The sequence below is a fragment of the Lucilia sericata genome, unplaced genomic scaffold (assembly GCF_015586225.1).
Source record: "Lucilia sericata isolate MDLA Ls3-8-SP2 unplaced genomic scaffold, ASM1558622v1 Contig000605F_arrow, whole genome shotgun sequence".
NCBI classification, from domain to species: domain Eukaryota; kingdom Metazoa; phylum Arthropoda; class Insecta; order Diptera; family Calliphoridae; genus Lucilia; species Lucilia sericata.
The window spans coordinates 29,207-51,947 of NW_023994612.1; the positions used below are offsets into that span (position 1 = coordinate 29,207).

General features: G+C 33.6%; 2 protein-coding genes across 2 annotated transcripts; both read left to right on the plus strand.

The window, feature by feature from the left end:
- Positions 1 to 3,472: 3,472 nt before the first annotated feature.
- LOC119606608 lies at positions 3,473 to 10,012 on the plus strand. The gene is made up of 2 exons (XM_037960173.1): positions 3,473 to 3,708; positions 9,262 to 10,012. Exon 2 carries the CDS (start codon positions 9,265 to 9,267, stop codon positions 9,889 to 9,891), a length of 627 nt encoding a protein of 208 aa, XP_037816101.1. The 5' UTR covers positions 3,473 to 3,708; positions 9,262 to 9,264; the 3' UTR covers positions 9,892 to 10,012.
- Positions 10,013 to 20,685: 10,673 nt separating this feature from the next.
- Positions 20,686 to 21,696, plus strand: LOC119606605. The gene has a single exon (XM_037960172.1). It carries the CDS (start codon positions 20,686 to 20,688, stop codon positions 21,694 to 21,696), a length of 1,011 nt encoding a protein of 336 aa, XP_037816100.1.
- The last annotated feature ends 1,045 nt before the right edge of the window (positions 21,697 to 22,741 follow it).

Sequence of the window (22,741 nt, forward strand, 5' to 3'; positions counted from 1 at the left end):
TGTATGTCTGGAAGGAACTATAGGCTACTTTTTATGTTGAAATTTCATGTGGGCGACGTGCCACGCCCATAGGAAAATATTAAATTAGTTTATCTGAGATAATATAATAGTTAAAGTCTTCAAATTTTGTCGGAGCAACTTTAGTATCAATATAATTATTTAAAACAAAAAGTAGGCGGATTAGCATTAGGGGGCGTGGCACCTCCCATATAAATTTAATACAAAAATTCGTTTATCTTGGAAACTATTACAGTTAGAATATTAAAAATTTGCACGAGTAACTTTAATATCCATGTAAACATTTTGGAAAATAAATTGGCGGACTATCCATGAGGGGAGCAGCACCTCCCATATTAATAAAATACAAAAATTGGTTTATCTGGGAAACTAATAGAACTAAATTCTTCAAATTTTGCACTAAGAACTTAAATATTCATCTGAACATTTTGGAGAAAAAAGAGCGGACTTTCTTCATTGTTATATTCATATAAATTAAATAGGAAAATTATTATATCTGAGAAACTATTAGAGCTAGAATCTTCAAATTTTAATTGAAGAACTTTGACATTCATGTGAACATTCAGAGAATAACGGGAGGACTTTCAATGGGGGGTTTGGTAGCTCACATATGAATTATATACAAAATTTCGCTTATCTGGGAAACTAATAGAACAAGATTCTTCAAATATTGCAAGAAGAACTTTATTATACATATGAACATTTTGGGGGTTGTGAGTTCCCATATGAATTAAATAGAAAAATTCGTATATCTGAGAAACTATTAGAGCTAGAATCTTCAAATTCTGCATGAAGATCTTTGACATTAATGTGAACATTTAGGGAATAACGGGCGGACTTTCAATGGGGTCTTGGCACCCCCTATATGAATTAAATACAAAATTTCGTATATCTGGAAAATTATTAGATTTTTTTTTTATTTGTCATCGATTACATTAAAATCTTAATTAACGTTCGGAAAAAATGTATCTCTGGAAAACATTACAGTTAGAATCTTCAAAATTATTAAGACGATTTTTTATTTATATTGCTTTTAGGGTAGCAAAGCACTCTGGGTATAGCTAGTAATACTATAATATTAAAAACACACAAAATTGAAAAAGTTAAAGTACGTATAAAATAAACAACTCTAAATATTTCTTAAACTACTTAAATATTACATATTAACTATAAACTTTCGGCGTTTATATTCGCTGTTTTTATGGGTCGCATCTCATGTTGTCCTCAAGGAATTCATCCGAGGGTTATTGTCCCTCAGGTACTCCATCTGAAAATAAACAATATAAGACACTTTATTTTATGGAATTTGTTTCTTGTTATTTTAATGGCGTTCAAAAGATTTTAAAATTATATGAAATCTGATTTACTTACTGTTCACATCAGTGAACACATAACACTGTCCATCCCTGACGTCATTTAATACCCACACATAACTGCAGCCAACTTCATCTACATATGAACGTCAGCTGCAGCTTTGGCCTTCATCTTTAACTTACTTATAATTAGGAATGCCAATCGGGACTGATATTTAGAAATCCCGGGATTCGGGATTTTTAAATAAATCCCGGAATCCCGATATCGGGATCCCGGGATTTTCGGGATTTCAAAATCCCGAAAAATATAAAAAAAATTCAAAAAATCTTAATAATTCACCGACAAAAATAACATTTTCTATTTCATATTGCAATATGAATACACTTAGAAGGTGTTTACTTTCCAATAAGCATTTTGTGAAAAGAAAAACAAATTAATTCAAAGTACTTATAATAAAAATCTTTCCATCCCAGGTACTGAATAGTAGAATAAAAACCTACTTTTGAGCAAAAGCTTCTTATATCTTATAAATATAAAATAATACCCATGATATCCAAATTTACAATGGTTTCCAAATTTACAATTTGATGAAACCTAATATTTAGATAGTATGCGTAAAGAGGATCCATACGAGGCTACATAGAGCTCCTGTACTGCACCTATGTACTCATGAGACCATTCGTCTTGAGATGAATATCGGATATATGGTTTTTAATGGTCAGTAGAGACAGGTTGACTTCCATTATAGATTCTAATACACCCATTAGATATCCGATTATTGCCCTTTTTATACCCTATACCACCTTAGTGGGGAAGGTATATTGGGTATCTTCGGAGTATTGCTTTTGTTTTATACTGTCCTTAAATACCCTGATGAATTTTTTCTCATCCTAGCCTAGTGTCCACATTTCGCTTAAAAAGAGAAGTGCCGTAATGAAATTCAGCATAAATAAATTTTATGTAACCGTAAATTCTTCCTCCAAATTTTATGAGGATCGACTCATGTGAAGGCTTCCCCCAAGCATATTTCACAAAATAGTTTTTTAACAATAAATTGCTAAAATATATCGGAGGCGAGGTATAAATCAACTTAAATGATTTATTATGAAAACTAAATCACATTTTACTCTCATAACTGGTGCAGGGGGTTATTTGGTCGTGCTCGCCCGCCAATAATTTCTTACTTGTTATTTTTATATATCCGATAGTATCTATGCCTATTAGTTGCCCTTTTTATTTTTGATATTTCAGCTTGTAAGTTAGTATAGTCATCTTAAGTCCAAAAACTTTTAAAATTCTCTTATTTAATAGTTTATAATGTATAAAATAGCGGAAAAACACTTAAAAATTCGGGATTTTAAAATCCCCAAATTTCCCGGTATTTCATTTTTTAAAATCCCGGTTTTCGGTACTTTCAAATCCCGAAAATCCCGGGATTTTCGGGAATCGGGAATTCCCGTTTGGCATCCCTACTTATAATCAACCTGTGTGAAGAACAAGAAGTGTATGATCAACAAAACGAAAAACAAAACATCAACCCCTAAAACATAAAAATAAACTTAAAAGTTTTTTAATTAAATAAATTATAAACTTAAACCTAAATAAAAACATACAAACGAGTGGTAAAACTAAACCCTAGTACTAAAACCCTAAACCTAAAAATAAAATATTAAAACTTTAATACTAATTAAGAATACATATATCACAGATCAGTGTATCATAGTTTTATTTATATAAAAAACTTACCCTAAAATAAATAAACAAATAAATACTTAAATCTAACCTACCCTAAAATAAATAAATATTAAAACGTGAATTTAACCTAATATTGATCTTAATATTGAACAGTATTTATAACCTAAAAATTTGTGTTATATACTTACCCTATTTACTTATCTTATATACTACCCAAAAGTTCAATAAACACATATGAATTTATAACGTTTTTGAAAAGAAAAGGAAGTACAACAGCAAAAAAGTGCACAAAATACAATACAACACAAAATATTAAAAACAGAACAAATATTAAAATATTTTTAAGAATAAAAAACAAAAATTGTGAACAAAAATTTTTTATGGAAAATTACCCCTTATTTATATACATATATTACATACTTACATTTATATTGAACAAAAAGTATTAACACAAAACATAATAACAAAATATTACAAAATTACCCAAATATAAAAACCACATTAAAATATATACATACCTACACACAAAGTACTCACAGCGACTGTCGACAATTACAACAACAACACTATCCATATTATCAACACTCATCATAGCGGGAAGACGACAAAAAGAGGAATCGACAACACAAGCAATTTTTTTATTTTTATATTGTGGTTTGTACCCTACCCTCAGGAAAAAAGGTGAGTTAAACTTTTTGCAATTTTTATATAAAATTTATAAAATTTCCAATATATTGTTCCACGTAGCATTACAATATACAATATATTTACCATTTAACCAACCCTTTTCATACAAATTTGAAAATATAAAACCCACCCAACCCCCTTTTCAGAGAAATTTGAAAATATAATTTTGTATATTGTTTCTAGGGAACTAATACTGCGTATTAATATAAGTAGCGCACACATTAACGTTTTAATACCCAATTGGAAATTTTGTCAGCTGGAGCAAAAGTAATTTTTGGTACAGCTAAAGCAAAAAACTCACACTTTTTTTAAATTTGAACCCTAAATATTTCTATATAGAAATATATTTTTTATTTTGAGCATTTTTTTTCAAATAACCCAATATGTCTACTCTAGAGTCTGTGGCAGCCGATTTGTTAAGATATATCCAAACGGATTTAAAGTCGTTTGATGAAGATTATCGTGCTACTCCGGAAAGTTTCCGATCTCTACCCGCTCTTAAATTCCAAAAACGGGAATTAAGTGAATTATGGGCTAAAATTGACCGTAAATTCACCCAAATTAGAGAATCTGCCGATATTCTGGACCCGAAGAAAGCTGAAGCCATAAATTTAAGCGAAGTTGTTAGGCAAGTCAGATCTGCTAAAGGATTTTATAGGTCAAGCATGATCTCGATTGACGAATCTATTGAGGAGATTACGAAGGAAAATGAAACCCGACCATCTTTACCCGAACCCCCACAACCCAGCAGTTCTGCAGGTTTCACTGTACCCCCTTCTGACATGCCAACGTTCAGCGGAGATTTCAAAAGCTGGGCTTCGTTTAGGGATCTTTTCAAGGCCATTTATGGCAATAATACCCGTTTAAGTGGAGTTGAGAAACTTTTCCATCTTAAACAAAAAACAAGCGGCGAAGCCAAAGAAATAGTAGACAATGCACCCTTAACAAATGATGGCTTTCTTATTGCGTGGAATCAATTAGCTTCTCAGTATGAGAATCGTAGGATGCAAATTAACGCGCAATTAAAAACCCTATTGAATTTACCCTTAGTAAGCACCATGTGTAGTGCTTCTATAAGAAAGCTTCAGAGAAAGATAAATTGCTGTATTGCAAATCTGAACTCTTTAGACATAGATACGGATCAGTGGGATCCCATCTTAGTATATTTATGCACATCGAAATTACCCAGAGAAACCCGAAGAGAATTTGAGAAAATCTCTTCCAGATTGTGCAGAGATGCCTTCTTGGACTGACTTAGATGTATTTTTGACTAACACATTTAAGGAACTAACTTCGGTTAATGATGTCCAGGACCATAGCATTAACCCTACCCACCCTAAACCCAAACAATTCCAAGATGTTAGAACACAATATGACAGAAAAGGCAAAACATTTCATAACGTAACAAATGATTCGAATGGGAAAACCCAAAAAATCAACCAAAACCCATAAAAAACCCACCCACCCAGAACAAACGTAAAACCGAACAAAAATTTCACCCTTCAACCCAATCAAACAACCCAAGCACCCAAATTAAACATGATGGTTCTATTTGCAAGCTTTGCAGCGAAAACCATACTTTGAGGGAATGTTCGTCATTCAATTCTCTTGGAATAAACGAGAGAATTAAGTTTGCAAAAAAACATGAAATATGTTACAATTGTTTAGCCGTCGGTCATGTCATACAAGCTTGTCGCAGTACATTCATATGTAGATATTGCGGTGGACGACATAATAGTCTATTGCACCGACCAAATTCGAGGATAAACCCACATAATGAAGATAATCAGGCATCTTCATCGTCAAATACAGTTCAGTCTTTCTCAACCCACACCCAATCAAGCAAACCCATAGATGACAGAACAAAGTTATTAGGAACTGCAGTTCTGAATGTTGAAGTTCAAGGTGAATTATTTCCAGCTAGAGCGCTTATTGGCCCAGCTTCAGACTTCTCGTTTATCACAGATAAACTGAGAAGGAAGCTAAAATTATCCACTACACCCATAGTTGCTGAAATTTCAGGATTAAACGAAATAGTTTCTGCTCGTTCAAATTTTTACCCACAGATTTTAAAATCTGGAGTACGAAAAGATCTTCTTAATACTCTTATAGCTCAGGAGACTGAGTTTGGCTGGATTTTAACAGGACCCGTTCAGAATTCGCAAAATACCCAACCCTTAGTTTCTTACTTCAGTTCAGTCACGCTTGATAAAGTTTTGACCAAGTTCTGGGAAATTGAAGATGTACCCACCCAACCCAAAGTTTCAGAAGAAAGTTCTTCATGTGAAGAAACTTTTATGACCACTACCCTTCGATTACCAAATGGCCGTTATCAGGTAAATTTACCATTTATATACCCTCCTGTTGAGTTAGGAAACTCTAGACACGTTGCTATGGCTCAATTTCTAAGGAACGAGAAAAGTTTGATGAAAAAGCCAGAGCTTAAAATGGAATATGATAACGTGCTACATGAGTATATCGACTTAGGTCATATGAAACCCATTAAATATAACCCAAAGACTCCTTCAAACACCCATTATTATTTACCCCATCATCACAAAAGATCGAGTTGTATTTAATGCATCTAGCGAAACCTCGAATAGCAACAGTCTTAATGATACCCTACACACTGGTCCTACCCTTCAACAAGATTTAGTTGTACTTATCTTGAAATGGCGCTTTTACAATATACTTTATAATGCCGACATTACAAAAATGTACCGGCAAATTATGCTAAACCCTACCCACACACCCTTCCAACGAATATTATTCCGTAAAAGAGTCAACGAACCCATTCAAGATTATGAACTGCAAACAGTTACATTTGGTGTTAACTGTGCGCCATATCTGGCTATTAAAACTCTACACAAATTAGCCGATGACATTCAAAATACCCACCCTATAGCTTCGCAAATATTGCGAAACAACATGTATGTTGACGATGTCTTAGCCGGAGGTCACACAATTGAGGAAGCTCAAAAAGCTCAATCCCAATTGATCGCGGCTCTTGACTCTGCTGGTTTTCCTTTGAGAAAGTGGATTTCCAATACAAAGGATTTATTACAAAATTTACCCGAAGAACATCTACTAGATGTTGATTTACACACCCTACCCGAATCAAATAATGCTAAAACGTTAGGCATTCGTTGGAACGCTAAGAAAAATACGTTTTTCTTTAATGTACCCTTAATTGAAAGAAAATCAGCATACACAAAGCGAACTGTGTTATCAGACATTGCTCGTCTATTTGACCCAGCTGGTTGGTTAGCGCCAATTGTTATATCTGCCAAGATTATTATGCAGCAAATTTCGCAAGATAATACAGCTTGGGATGAATGTCTTAACCCACTCACCCTTATAAAATGGCAAAAGTTTTTGCAGTTCTCCGATAATATTAATCGAATTCGTATTCCAAGATGGATTAACTTTTCACCTTCAGCAAAAATTGAGTTTCATGGCTTTTCAGATGCTTCTGAAAAGTCATACTCTGCATGTCTATATGCACGAGTAACACCCATAGACGGACCTAATTCCGTAACCCTACTCTTCGCTAAGACGAGAGTTGCGCCAATCAAAGTAATCTCGTTACCAAAACTAGAACTTTGTGGTGCAGTGTTGTTGGCAAATATGACACACAATTTACTCACCCAACTCAACCTACCCTTACATCAGACGTATTTCTGGATCGACTCATCTATAGTTTTGGCCTGGCTTAGTAAACACCCTAACTCGTGGAATACATTTGTGGCAAACAGAGTTTCAACAATTCTACAAACAGTAGGAGTAGATAACTGGAATCATCACACGATAATCCTGGCGATGTTGCTAGCCGAGGATGTAATGCTGATGAGTTAAAAGATGACACTTTATGGTGGAATGGACCATCGTGGTTGAAAGAAGTCGCGTCGAAGTGGCCAAAAACAAATAAACACTTTATTACTCAAGCTGAAGCTAAAGTTAGTCAGTCGTTTACTACGACAGTATTCGTATTAACCCTTCCTTGGTTAATACGAATACTGAAAACCCAGATATATTATCAAGATTTTCGAAATTGTCAAAAGCTCTAAAGGTAATGACATATGTCTATCGATTTTGCGATCGCGCATCATATACCCGAAGAAATATAATTCGAAATGATAGAGTTATTCTTGATCGAAATAACCCACAACTAGTCAATGATAGACTACGTTTATTAACTACTCACCCAAGTATTGAACTTGATGCCATTTTTAGATTCTGCAAAGATAATGCGTGCAAATGGTAGACTAGCAAATTCCAACAGTTTGTCCTATTCCGAAAGACACCCTATATTAGTACCCTATAAAAGGCATTTGCTAAGCTACTAGTACAACACGTCCACCTGGTAACCCTGCATGGTGGAAATCAACTTATGTTGAGAATAATCCGATCAGGATATTGGATTCCGAAACTTAAGAATCTGATTAGTAATGTTGTTAACAAATGCTCACCCTGCATAAGATATAGAAGATTATGGCGGCGTTGCCACCAGAAAGAACCCATTGATAAAGCTTTTACAAATGTTGGAGTTGATTTTGCAGGACCATTTGACGTCAAAGCGTATAGTGGCAGAACTTGTAAAATAACGAAAGGTTACGTTTGTGTTTTTGTTTGCTTTGCAACAAAAGCCATCCACTTGGAGCCAACATCTGATTTGTCTACCCAAGCCTTTATGGCAGCCTTGGCTCGATTTTTTTCGAGGAGGGGATGCCCTGTCGCCATTTACTCGGACAATGGGACAAATTTCATTGTAGCTAGTAAGCTATTGAAGAAAGAGCGACTGGAATTCATCAGGCAATTGAAAGGTTCCGTTATATCTACCAACAGTTTTCTGAATTTGACGTGGCATTTTATACCCCCAGGAGCACCACACATGGGCGGTTTATGGGAGGCAGGAGTTAAAAGCTTTAAAGCTCATTTGAAGAAAATAAATACCCTTAAATATACATTTGAAGAGCTAGCTACACTCCTTGCTCGAATAGAAGGATACCTAAACTCGAGACCCTTATGCCCGTCAAGTGAAAATCCTCAGGACCTTAACCCGTTAACCCCTGGACACTTTTTAATTGGCTCACCCATACTTACCCCTGCAGAACCCGACACAAGCAGTGATAATATAACCCTGGCAAACAGATGGCAAAAACTAAAGATACAACATCACAACTTTTGTAAAAGATGGAAAGATGAATATCTTAAAGAGCTCCATAAAAGATATAAGTGGATATTGTAGTAATTAGACAAGACAATTTAGCACCCAATGAATGGTTACTTGGACGTGTGACCAAAACATACCCTGGTTCTGATGGTAGAAGTAGAGTAGTTGATTTACAAACTTCAACTGGTACTCTAACCCGACCAATTACTAAAATTGATGTTTTACCGCTAATTAGTCTAATACTTTTACTCAAACCCTAACCCAAAATAACAATATCATCACTAACTAGCTCAACTAACCATTTAACCCTTCACCTTAACCCACTAACACATTCATTACACTTCATTCTTTAACACATCATTTCTTTTACACAGAATATGGCACCCAACAACAACAATCGCAAAGGACGTACCAACCGTCCCAGCCGCAATGGATCTCGGTCCAAACCCAATCGCAAAAACGATAAGCGTCAACCAAAACGCCATTTTGTTTGGCGAGGAACCATCTCATTGGCGGTTGCACCAATTACAACATCCATTACGAAAACCTTCGTACCGGCTGTAGTTGTCCAGATGATCATGGAAAGCGGAAACCGGATAGCAAGGGCCATATTAAACCCCAGCCTAACAAAGTCCCGAATTGCAACCGTGTTAGTACGAGACACCAGTTTGAAACCCTTCACAATCGACAACGAGGTTTTCGTCAAAGTGTTAATTGGACCAAATCTAACATCAAACGTTAGATACGAGGTTTGTATGGAAGTTGTTAAAGATCTTCCAAAAACCCTTTACCCAAACCCAATGGACGAAGCCATTAAAAACAAAGTTTGTCGTATCTCACTTGCTGACCCCGAATTTTATTCGAACAAACCTGTCTCTATGGAGATTGGAGGAGATTTATACACCAGCATTCTTCAGCCCAATGTAATCCACATCGACGGGGGCTCACTTATAGCTCAGGATTCTACTCTTGGCTGGTTGGTCATGGGATCCTCTACCCAATAAACCCGCACACAATGAAGTATTTTACATGCATAATTTACCCTATTACCCTACACAATTTTTATTGAATAAATAAAAATAATTGTCCTTTTCTCTTCACAGTTTGCCAGGCCCGGGAGGATGTTCACATCAGTGAACACATAACACTGTCCATCCCTGACGTCATTTAATACCCACACATAACTGCAGCCAACTTCATCTACATATGAACGTCAGCTGCAGCTTTGGCCTTCATCTTTAACTTACTTATAATCAACCTGTGTGAAGAACAAGAAGTGTGTGATCAACAAACCGAAAAACAAAACATCAACCCCTAAAACATAAAAATAAACTTAAAAGTTTTTAAATAAATAAATTAAAAACTTAAACCTAAATAAAAACATACAAACGAAAACCCTAAACCTAAAAATAAAATATTAAAACTTAAATACTAATTAAGAATACATATATCACAGATCAGTGTATTAAAACGTGAATTTAACCTAATATTGATCTTAATATTGAAAAAAAAATTGTGTTATATACTTACTTATCTTATATACTACCCAAAAGTTCAATAAACACATATGAATTTATAACGTTTTTGAAAAGAAATGGAAACGAGTTTTATTTACTTACCCACTACTTAAAACTAATCTATACCCTACCCTTTCTAACCCGAAAAAACACTTACATTTTTTCAACATTTTATCCAAACGTATGTACATACACACATACAGTGTCTCACATAAATATTCGAATTTATTATTTTTTATGAATTACTGTGTTATTTTATGATGCTACTTTAAAAATAATAATAGTATTTAAAATTGTTTAATGAAATTTTATTAATTTATATTATTTTTACGAAATACAAGAAAAAAATAAAAAAACTCATTAATGGTTTCCAAGAAAATGGAAAAAACCCAAAAAGGGTCATTTCAGGTACTGCGCAAAAATATTCGAATTTTTTCTGAGAACTTTTTTTAGAATCCTTGAACACGTGTTTTATTGCCCATTAATTAACCCATTATGTAGGTAGTGGTTATATGGAATATTTAACATTATATTTTTTGGAAATTTGCATAATTATGTTGTAAATCCTTCCTGTGTAAGCGATTAAAATGTTCAAAGAAAAAGAGTTGATCAATTCAAATTAAAAATTACTTTATATCTGTATTATCAAGCCCGATCAATTAAATACATATAGGAATTGTTTGATAGATTCCCATCGACAATATATTTTGTCATTACACGCATGGAACAAAGAATTCCATCGAGTATTTACCATTATCAAGTCGTCCAAAACTGCTGTTAATACAGGACGACAGAGAAATACTGAGGAAATACCGTAGGAACCTTCATCTATCAGCTCCAAAAATTAACAACGAACTCAGGACAGTCCTGTGAATAAAAATTAGTGTCGCAATTGTGTGCAAAGTACTAGGGAGCTATAATTTGCATGGTCAAGTACCAAGGTGGAAACCGCTCATATCAAAGTTAATCGATGTTAAGTGTCTTGACTCCGTAAATAGACTCATAAGTAAGAATATTGGATTCTGGAAGGAGGTTATCTTCGACGATTAGAACAAATATAATATATTTGGCTCCGATGGTCGTCAAATGATATGGCGAAAGCTTGGAGATGCCTTGGAATTATCTAAACTAAAACCAACTGTAAAGGACCCAAGTTGCTCTGCCATATTTTGGGGTTCTGTGTCCGTCCACGGTGTTGGACTGCTAAAATTTATTATTGTAATTATAGACTAGAAGGTCTACTTGTCAATTTTAGAGCAGAATTTGCATGATAGTACCACCAAAATGGGGCTACAACCCATTCAATTTATTTTTCAACAGAAAAACTATCCAAAATACACGACCTGGTACGTGAAAATGTTGATCATTTACGACACTAAGAATCTTCTTTCACCAAATTTTCAATGGAGTTAATGTCTGGACTTAAACTCCATTGAAACAACTTTTAAATCACTCATTATCCTCCAAAACCACCATACGGTTGCTTTGCATGAATAATGGGACATAATAACGCCAGAACTATTCCATAAATTGGTAGAAACGGTCCCACGTCGCTTGGAAGTTGTTTTTAAAAACAAAGGCTACTATACGAAACATTCATTTCATTTTAATTGTTTATTTTTACTTCATAATGCTAATCTAAATATGATTTATACAAAAAATTCGAATACTTTTGTGAAGCAATTTTTTGCACTTTTTTAAAAAAAGTTAAATTAGTTTAAGTAAAATATATTTTTTTTTTAATTTTTAAAATGTGATATCAAATTTAAGGACTGTCTGGACAACATAATAAATTTATTTATTTTTCCCACAAAATCTATTATAAAATGGTGTCTATTTTCATAATACATTAAATTCGAATACTTATGAGAGACACTGTACATATGTACATATATATGTATGTATCAGCTAGCTACCTGCCACTGTCATTTGTTCTTTGTTTAGTTTTCCATATTCATTGACAGGGATGTTTCATCTCCATGGTGTTTGGTCGTAATACCAATTCGAAGTTGCCTTTCAGATTTTTTTAACTAGCTGCGTGTACCCGGCGTTGCCTGCGTTTCTTCAAAAACTAAAGAGAATATTTTTCTATCTGTAATGACTTTTTTTGAAATAGATATCAAAATTTATCTTATAACGATAAAATAGTTTTTATTTTTCTGCCTTTTTTTAATCCTTAAAGTGAGTTTCTGGACAAAAAAGTCCCTTAAAAGTTTAGAAGTTGAAAATGAGCTTAAATTTTGACTAATTTGTAGAAAAATTTAAAAAAACTTTTTTTGAGAAATTATACTGAAATCAGCATTTTCAATCACTGGTAGGGAACTAAGAACACTTTCAAATGATTTATTTTATTTTTTCAATGTGCAGTAGATTTAAAGAACTATTCAGTTTAAATTACGTCACACCGTACTTTGAATTGTAGTGCCCCTGGTGTAAAGAGGCAAAAGTCTTCGGTTTTTATATAATACTAGCTTTACCCAGTGTGCTGTGCTACCCTAAAAGCTGTATAAATAAAAAACCCACTTAACGATTTTGATGCTCCTAACTGCAATAGTTGTCTAGATTTACAATATGTTACATATTAGAGATGCCAAGCAAATTACTGAAAGTTCGCCAATTTCTATCTATCTATGAAAAATTTTAATAATATAATAGTTTCCAAGATATACGAAATTTTGTATTTAATTCATTTATGTGGTGCCAAGCCCCCAATTGAAAGCTTGCCCGTTATTCTCTAAATGTTCACATGAATGTCAGAGTATTTCTGTAAAATTTTAAGATTCTAGCTCTAATAGTTTCTCAGATATACAATTTTTCTATTTCAATCATGTGAGGGCTTCAAGCTCCCCAGATGAAAGTCCGGTCTTTTTCCTCCAAAATATTCAGATGATTATTGAAGTAATTTCTGCAAAATTTGAAGAATCTAGTTCTATTAGTTTCCCAGATGAACGAAATTTTATATTTAAGTCAAATGGGAGTTGTCAAGTTCCCCATTGAAAGTCCGCCCGTTATACTCTAATTGTTCAGATGAATGTCAAAGTTTTTCAAGTAAAATTTGAAGATTTTAGCTCTAGTAGTTTCCAGATATACGATTTTTTCTAATTAATTCATATGAGGGCTCCACGCCTCCCCATATGAAAGTGCGCTCGGTTTTCCCCAAAATGTTCAGTTGAATATTAAAGTAATTTATGCAAAATTTTAAGAACCTAGTTCTATTAGTTTCCCAGATAAATGAATTTTTGTATTTAATTAATATGGGAAGTGCCAAGTCCCCCATTTAAAGTCCGCCAATTATTCCCTACATGTTCACATTAATGTCAAAGTACTTCATGCAATATTTAAAAATTCAACATCTAATAGTTTCTCAGATATAAGAATTTTTCTATTTAATTCATGGGGGGTTTCAATCCCCCAAGATAAAAGCCCGCCCTTTTTTCTCCAAAATGTTTAGATGAATATTAAAGTAATTTGTGCAAAATTTGAAGAATCTAGTTCTATAAGTTACCCAGATAAACGAAATTTTTGTATTTAATTAATATGGGAGGTACCAAGTCCCCCATTGAAAGTCCGCCCGTTATACTCTAATTGTTCAGATGAATGTCAAAGTTCTTCAAGTAAAATTTGAAGATTCTAGCTCTAATAGTTTCTCAGATATACGAATTTTTCTATTTAATTCATATGGGGGCTCCAAGCCCCCCCAGATGGAAGTCCGATCTTTTTCATCCAAAATGTAATTTATGCAAAATTTGAAGAACCTAGTTCTATTAGTTTCCCAGATAAATGAATTTTTGTATTTAATTACTATGGGAAGTGCCAAGTCCCCCATTTAAAGTCCGCCAATTATTCCCTAAATTTTCACATTAATGTCAAAGTACTTCATGTAATATTTAAAGATTCTACATCTAATAGTTTCTCAGATATAAGAATTTTTCTACTTAATTAATGTGGGGTTTCAATCCCCCAAGATAAAAGCCCGCCCTTTTTTCTCCAAAATGTTTAGATGAATATTAAAGTAATTTGTGCAAAATTTGAAGAATCTAGTTCTATTAGTTACCCAGATAAACGAAATTTTGTATTTAATTAATATGGGAGGTACCAAGTCCCCCATTGAAAGTTCGCCCGTTATACTCTAATTGTTCAGATGAATGTCAATGTTCTTCAAGTAAAATTTGAAGATTCTAGCTCTAATAGTTTCTCAGATATACGAATTTTTCTATTTAATTCATATGGGGGCTGCAAGCCCCCCAGATGGAAGTCCGATCTTTTTCATCCAAAATGTTCAGACGAATACTTAAGTTCTTGGTGCAAAAGTTGAAGAATTTAGTTCTATCAGTTTCCCAGATAAACGAATTTTTTTGCCGCTCCCCTTATGGGTAGTCCGCCAATTTATTTCCCAAAATGTTAACATGGATGCTAAAGTTATTTGTGCAAAATTTTAAGATTCTGACTGTAATAGTTTCTAAGATAAACGAATTTTTGTTTTTAATTTATATTAATAATGCTAGTCCGCCCACTTTTTGTCCTAAATAATTATATTGACACTAAAGTGGCTCCGACAAAATTTGAGGACTCTAACTGTTATATTATCTCAAATATACGGATTTAATATTTTCTAATATGGGCGTGGCACCTCGCCCACTTGAAATTTCAAAATAAAAAGTAGCCTATTACCTATTCCAGGCATACAGGAATACGCTGTGAAAATTTCACGAAAAACGGTTCAGCAGTTTTGTAGTCTATAACGTTCAAACATACAAACAAACACACATTCATTTTTATATATATAGATAAAATTTCAAGCGATTTTTTGCTGTTTGAAAAAGTACATGCAATTGAAAAAAAAACTCTGAAACGATTATGGGAAATTCTGCACAAAATCATGAAAAATTTGGGCTCTTTGATTTCAAATTCCTTTGAAAAGAACAAAATTACGTTTTTTCTGACCTAGGAATATATGAAGAATCCTCGAATATTGACAGAGAAAACAAAACTACTTTTAATTTGACAAACAATTTTGAGTTGTTCATTAAATAGTAAAACCACCGTTTTTTCGTCTTTGTTTCTCAAAAATACATCCATTTATAAAAAAGTATGTTTAAAAATATTATTTTTATTCATTAGCTTTTATGCATCCACACTAATGTTTTGGATGGATATAGACACCACTTATTAAATCGGAAGAAATAAAGGTTTAAAGATCAAATATCGTTAGATATACAAAAAAGATACCAAATAATTTTACTTATTAAAATATTCACATCTTCCTCTAATTAAAAAATTCCGGAATTTGTTAATGGTAAATGGAAAATGTGTGCTGGAATTATTCAAAATCATTATTTAATTTGAAAAGCTTAGAATAAATACGGTGCTACATACGTGCATAATTTTTGGTGGATAATTTTCTAAAAGTATAAAAAGATATTGAAAGATGAATTCATCTATATTTTATATGAACAATGCTTTATATGCATCGTTTCAGAGGTATACCTATATAAGATTTGCAAAAGTTCTGTCTTTCAGGACACTCTAATGAGTAGTCAAATACATATCATGTTTTTTTTAGATTTGAGCTGCATTTAAAAAATGGCAACCGAATTTATATCAAGATAATTTTTGATGGTTTTTTTAACTTATTGCAGATTTTTATTGTTATATCGATTTAACAATAAATTTAAATTTTATATTTTTGTATGAAAAATATGAGTGATTACGGATCTTTAGTTTTTCTCGAATTGAGAGTTATTTAAAGTAAATTTTTAAACAGTTATATAAATAGAAATTTTAAGGGGAGATATAAATGATTTTCTAGATGGATTTGTAGATTTAAGTTTAAAATTCGAATTTTTGTGAAATATGTAATATGAATATATTATTTACCCTATTTAAGAAGTGGTTTTTGTTCAGTACTGCATACAATAGTGACATCGCAGACATTCATTCAAGATCTAATCTCTTTGTAAGTCTGTTCGTTTGTTTGTTTGTTTGTTAGTCAAACACGCCTAAACGGCTGGACTGATTTTCTTCAAATTTGGAACATAGTTAGATCTATACTTGGAGAGTGTTCTAGGCTATATATTTTTTCAGAACTTGGACTAGGAGGGGGCAAAAATGGGTGAAAAACGGACAAAATGAGTACTTTTGATAGTAAATACCTACTGATTTTGTCTATCCTTAAGCAAAAATCATTTTCGATTAAACTACTTAATTTGTTAGAAATATATATTAACAAAGTGCCGTTGCGAAAATTGGACCGGAAGGAGACAAAAGAAATTGGCCAAATTTCGAGAATATGACAAAATTAGTACTTTTGTGCTTTAAGAACGATTTTTTCTATTCTAAAGCCAAAATATTATAAACTATGATCAAAGACTATAAATATATAGTCTTTGCTATGATTTTGATAGTTTCAGACATATGTACATATATTTAGAAATCCCGCCCTTAGGGGGAAAAACGGGTAAAAAAGGGAAATCTGTTTTTGCTGCGTAAAGAGACTTAATAAATGGATATTTTTGTACAATTCATTGAAGTAGTTTCAATGAATAAATAACACAATTAAAGTAAAAATTTATAGTTGGGTATGGCTGACCATATGATGCCCTACACCAGTGATTATGATACAAATGTTGATTATTTTATTTAATAAGAAAGCATATAAATTTATTTTTCAGAAATATTTTTACAAGTTATTGACAAAAAAGGATTTTCTAAAAGAGGGTTATATGGGGGTAGGTGGTTAATATGGGCCTATCCTTATAAATTTGGGTAAAGGGATTTACGTCTACATTAAAGTTATTTATGTAGAATATCGCCGTAATATTAGTGTTTATAAGTGAATTTGAACCATCAAGTTCTTTTATGAAGAACTTGATGGTTCAGATCACATCCCCCATATGGACTTTATATGGGGGATGTGATCAAATGAGGACCGATCATTACGAAAATCAGCAGTGTCATTAAAACTTATAAAAAACTTAGTTTTGCCGATTTTTGGTGTAATACAAGAACATTTAACATATTTATGAGCTCAAAAGCCATATTCAGGCGTGCGATTGTATGGGGGCTATGCGAAATAATGGTCCGATTTTAACCATTTTCAATAGGATTCCTTGGAAGAGTATGTGCAAAATTTCATCAAATTATCTTGCAAATTGCGACCTGTAGCGTGTGCGTAATATTTTTAATTACACTTAATTTGAAACATATGTAGTTAGATATATAGGTGTACGATGTGATATACTATATTGTTTTCCAAAACTTGGATAAGAAGGGACAAGAAGGGGTATGTGGATGAAAAAGAGACAAAATTCGTACTTTTGGGAGTAAATACTAATTATTGTCTATACTCAAGCAAAAACATTTCCGATTATGCTTTTAAAGTGTCTGAAATATGTATTATGTAGCAAAGTTCCGTTTCGAAATAGGAGAAAAGGCGAAAAAAGGAAAAATTTTTACTTATATGTTATAGTCTGATTTTTTTTCATTCTAAGGTAAAAATATTTTAAACGATGAGTTTTTAGTTTCAGAGATATGTGTATTCGAGAGTCCACCCCTAGAGGGAAAAACAGGAAAAACCCACCTTAAAGCATACCAATCGGCTTAGAATCGTTTTCTGAGTCGATTAAGCTATGTCCGTCCGTCTGGCTGGCTGGCCATGTAAACCTTGTGCGCAAGGTACAGGTCGCAATTTTCAAGATAATTGGATGAAATTTGGCACGCACGTTTTATTTGACAAGGACGTAGCCTATTGAAAATGGTTAAAATCGGTCCATTATTTCACCTAGCCCCCATAGAACAGAACACCCCGAAAAAGGCTTCTGAGCTCATAATTATGTTAAATATACAGATATATCGATAAAATACGGCACAACTAAGTTTTATATAAGTCTTGATGACCCTGGCAAATTTCATAAAGATCGGGCCCCATTTGACCCTAGCTCCCATACAAAGTCCGCTTCAGAAAATTACTTGAATGTCCCAAATTAACTTATAAACACAAACATCGCGATGAAATCAGCACAATAAAATATTATGTAAATATTAATATATTCACAAAATTTTATCGGGCTTGGTCCATATTTGCCCCTAGATGGGGGCTAGGGGCAAATATGGATAATAAAGCCTCTTACAGAAAATTAGTTTTTCATCCATAAATTGCTTAAATGTATCGGAACAAGGGAATATTGAAGATAAATGCTTTAATATGAAAAATAAATTACATTTAATATTCATAACTGGTGTAGGGTATCATATGGTCGGCCACGCCCGACTATACTTTCTTACTTGTTTTTTATTAATATTTTTCCGTAATCGGTAAAAAATGTGTTTTTCAAAACGAACATCATTAAAGAGGGAAGGGTTCCTCTCTGACGTGATTTTCTCAATATATGTTCTACAACATCGATTTCTGAAATGATACATAAAATACATAAATTTGAATAATTCAATGGAGAAAGAGGTATGGGTAGCATTTTTGGGTACTGTGTTGGTACCTTTTATAAATATTCAATGAAATTTCTTTTATAGCTTTACTAGCTATACCCAGTGTGCTTTGCTACCCTAAAAGCAATATAAATAAAAAATCTTCTTAATAATTTTGAAGATTCTATCTGTAATGTTTTCCAGAGATAAATTTTTTCCGAACTTTAATTAAGATTTTAATCGATGACAAATTAAAAAAAATCTAATATTTTCCCAGATATACGAAATTTTGTATTTAATTCATATAGGGGGTGCCACGACCCCATTGAAAGTCCACCCGTTATTCTCTAAATGTTCACATTAATGTCAAAGTTCTTCAATTAATATTTGAAGATTGTAGCTCTAATAGTTTCTCAGATATAATAATTTTCCTATTTAATTTATATGGGGGCTCCAAGCTCCCCATGACGAAAGTCCGCTCTTTTTTCTCCAAAATGTTCAGATGAATATTTAAGTTCTTAGTGCAAAATTTGAAGAATTTAGTTCTATTAGTTTCCCAGATAAACCAATTTTTGTGTTTTATTAACATGGGAGGTGCTGCTCCCCTCATGGGTAGTCCGCCATTTTATTTCCCAAAATGTTTACAAGGATGTTAAAGTTACTCGTGGAAATTTTTAATATTCTAACTATAATAGTTTCCAAGATAAACGAATTTTTGTATTTAATTTATATGGGAGGTGCCACGCCCCCTAATGCTAATCCGCCCACTTTTTGTCTTAAATAATTATATTGATACTAAAGTCGCTCCGACAAAATTTGAAGACTCTAACTATTATATTATCTCAGATATACTAATTTAATATTTTCTTAATATGGGCGTGGCACGTCGCCCACATGAAATTTCAACAGAAAAAGTAGCCTATAGATCCTTCCAGACATACAGGAAGAAACAGTGAAAATTTCAGGAAAATCGGTCCAGACGTTTAGCAGTCTATAAAGCACAAACAAACAAACATACATACATACAAACATACATACATACATACATACATACATACATACATACATACATACATACATACATACATACATACATACATACATACATACATACATACATACATACATACATACATACATACATACATACATACATACATACATACATACATACATACATACATACATACATACATACATACATACATACATACATACATACATACATACATACATACATACATACATACATACATAACATACATACATACATACATACATACATACATACATACATACATACATACATACATACATACATACATACATACATACATACATACATACATACATACATACATACATACATACATACATACATACATACATACATACATACATACATACATACATACATACATACATACATACATACATACATACATACATACATACATACATACATACATACATACATACATACATACATACATACATACATACATACATACATACATACATACATACATACATACATACATACATACATACATACATACATACATACATACATACATACATACATACATACATACATACATACATACATACATACATACATACATACATACATACATACATACATACCTGGCTGAGCTAGAAGCTAAAGCTACAGGCAAGAACAAAAACAAGGAGCAGTGTAATGTGGATAATCCTTTTCGCAGAAACTCTGGAATAGCATCACCAGATGTTTCAACGCCGATTATTCATAAACCGACAGCGACCGCTACACCGACAACAACTTCTGTACCAACCCCGACCGCAACACCGACAGAGATCTCAGTACCATCCACGGCCCCGATGGCTACACCGACATCGATCCCTATACAGACCGCAACACCTACAGCTACACCGACTAACGATCAAACTGAAACACTGGAGGAAACCTCTGCTGGTAACACCCTCTTCATAGAACTGGATAACCTAATAGATGGACTGATAAAGTTCATGAAGCCGAAGAATAATATCCATCATTCCATTAAGAACCAAGCATGGGCCATAAAGGCGACGTACAACAAAGTTAGAAAGGAAATGACGTTAAATGGGACATTACAAGCCTCCGAAACAAAAGAGCTGTCAACACAAACAACTCCCAAAACGGAGCATATGAAAGATTTAAAGAGAAGCAGGGAGTCCGGAGATATATCGTCAAAAACCCCAATACCCAAGAAGTCTAAAATAACAAACCAAACACAAAAGAAATCTGAAGTGATGGAGACTATTGTCAATGGAAAACCCAAAACCAATGATGATATAAATTCATGGAGAACGGTGCCACGTAAGAAAATAGTAAAAAAAAGAAAGGAGAAAGAAGCAATGATTATTTCAGCGAAAGGAAAGGCTACGTATGCGGATATATTGAAACATATAAAATCGGACCCTAACTTAAAAGATCTTGGAGAATACGTGTCCCGAATAAGAAGGACACTTAAAGGTGACCTCCTACTGGAAATTAATCCAGCCAATAAACAAAGTGTTGATCAATTCCAAGCAAAGGTGGAAAAATCGGTTGGGCAGCAGGCTAATATTAGAACCAGTAGACAGATGACCGTAATTGAATGCAAGGATATTGACGAAATTACTACAAAGTCTGATATATGTGAAGCTTTCAATAATCACCTAGGGATTTCAATAAAGGAGTCGGATATAACGAGTCTTAGAAAGAGTTATAGTGGCACCCAGACTGCAAGCGTTAGGCTTCCAGTAGAAATGGGACGTAAAGCCATCGAAATAGGCAAAGTCAAAATAGGATGGGTGATATGCCGAATAAGGGAAAAACGGCTCCTTACGAAATGTTTTAGATGCTTGTAATTTGGTCATATCTCCACTACGTGTACAAATAAACAAGACAGGTCGAAACTATGTAGAAGATGCGGAGCTGGCGGACACATAGCAAGGGACTGTAAAAAAAATCCAGAATGTATGTTCTGCAAAGAAGTGGAAAATGCCGATACAAATCATGTAGCTGGTAGTGGAAGATGCCCTGTCTTTAAAAAGGCAATTAGTAAAATGAGGAAATGAGATTCGTACAAATAAATCTCAACCACTGTCAGGCGGCACAGCACCTGCTTTCGCAGATAATATGCGAATCTCGTGTTGATGTCGCCATTATTAGTGAGCAGTATAGAGATATGAACAGCTCTGCATGGGTTAAAGACTTAAGTGGAAAAGCTGCTATTTGGGCTTGTGGAAACAAGGCTATAGAGGAAATTTCAGAACACGATGAAGACGGTTTTATTAGAGCTAAAATAGGAAGCATCCATATCTACAGCTGCTATGCTCCTCCAAGCTCAACAATTGTGCAGTTCCAACTGATGTTAGACCATCTGCTAAGGGACTCAAATCATCATAACCCAAAAATTATAGCTGGCGATTTCCACGCGTGGGCTGTTGAATGGGGAAGCCAAAGAACCAACACCCGAGGAAGCATTCTACTCGAAGCCTTTTCGGGACGAAACCTAGTGCTAGACAATAATGGTAATACACCGACATTTACCGCTAGAGAAAGAAATTCAATTGTGGATTTGACATTTACAAGTAGTTCCTTAGCAAGAGTTATGGAGTGGTCAGTAAGTGGACATTACATTACATTACCACCAGGCTATTATATTCTCTACTAGTAGCTTAGAAAGAAGACGATCCCATAGGGAGGAGAACAACGTAAACTATACAGGATGGGCTTCTAAGAGACTTGACAAAGAAGCATTTACTCAAGAATTTTTGAATTATACAGAACTGAATGGAACAGCATCTGAAATGACGAAACAGGTCTCATTAAGGCTTAGAAGAGCTTGTGATTCTGCAATGCCAAGTAGAAGAATAACAAAGAATCGTCCTCCAAACTATTGGTGGAACT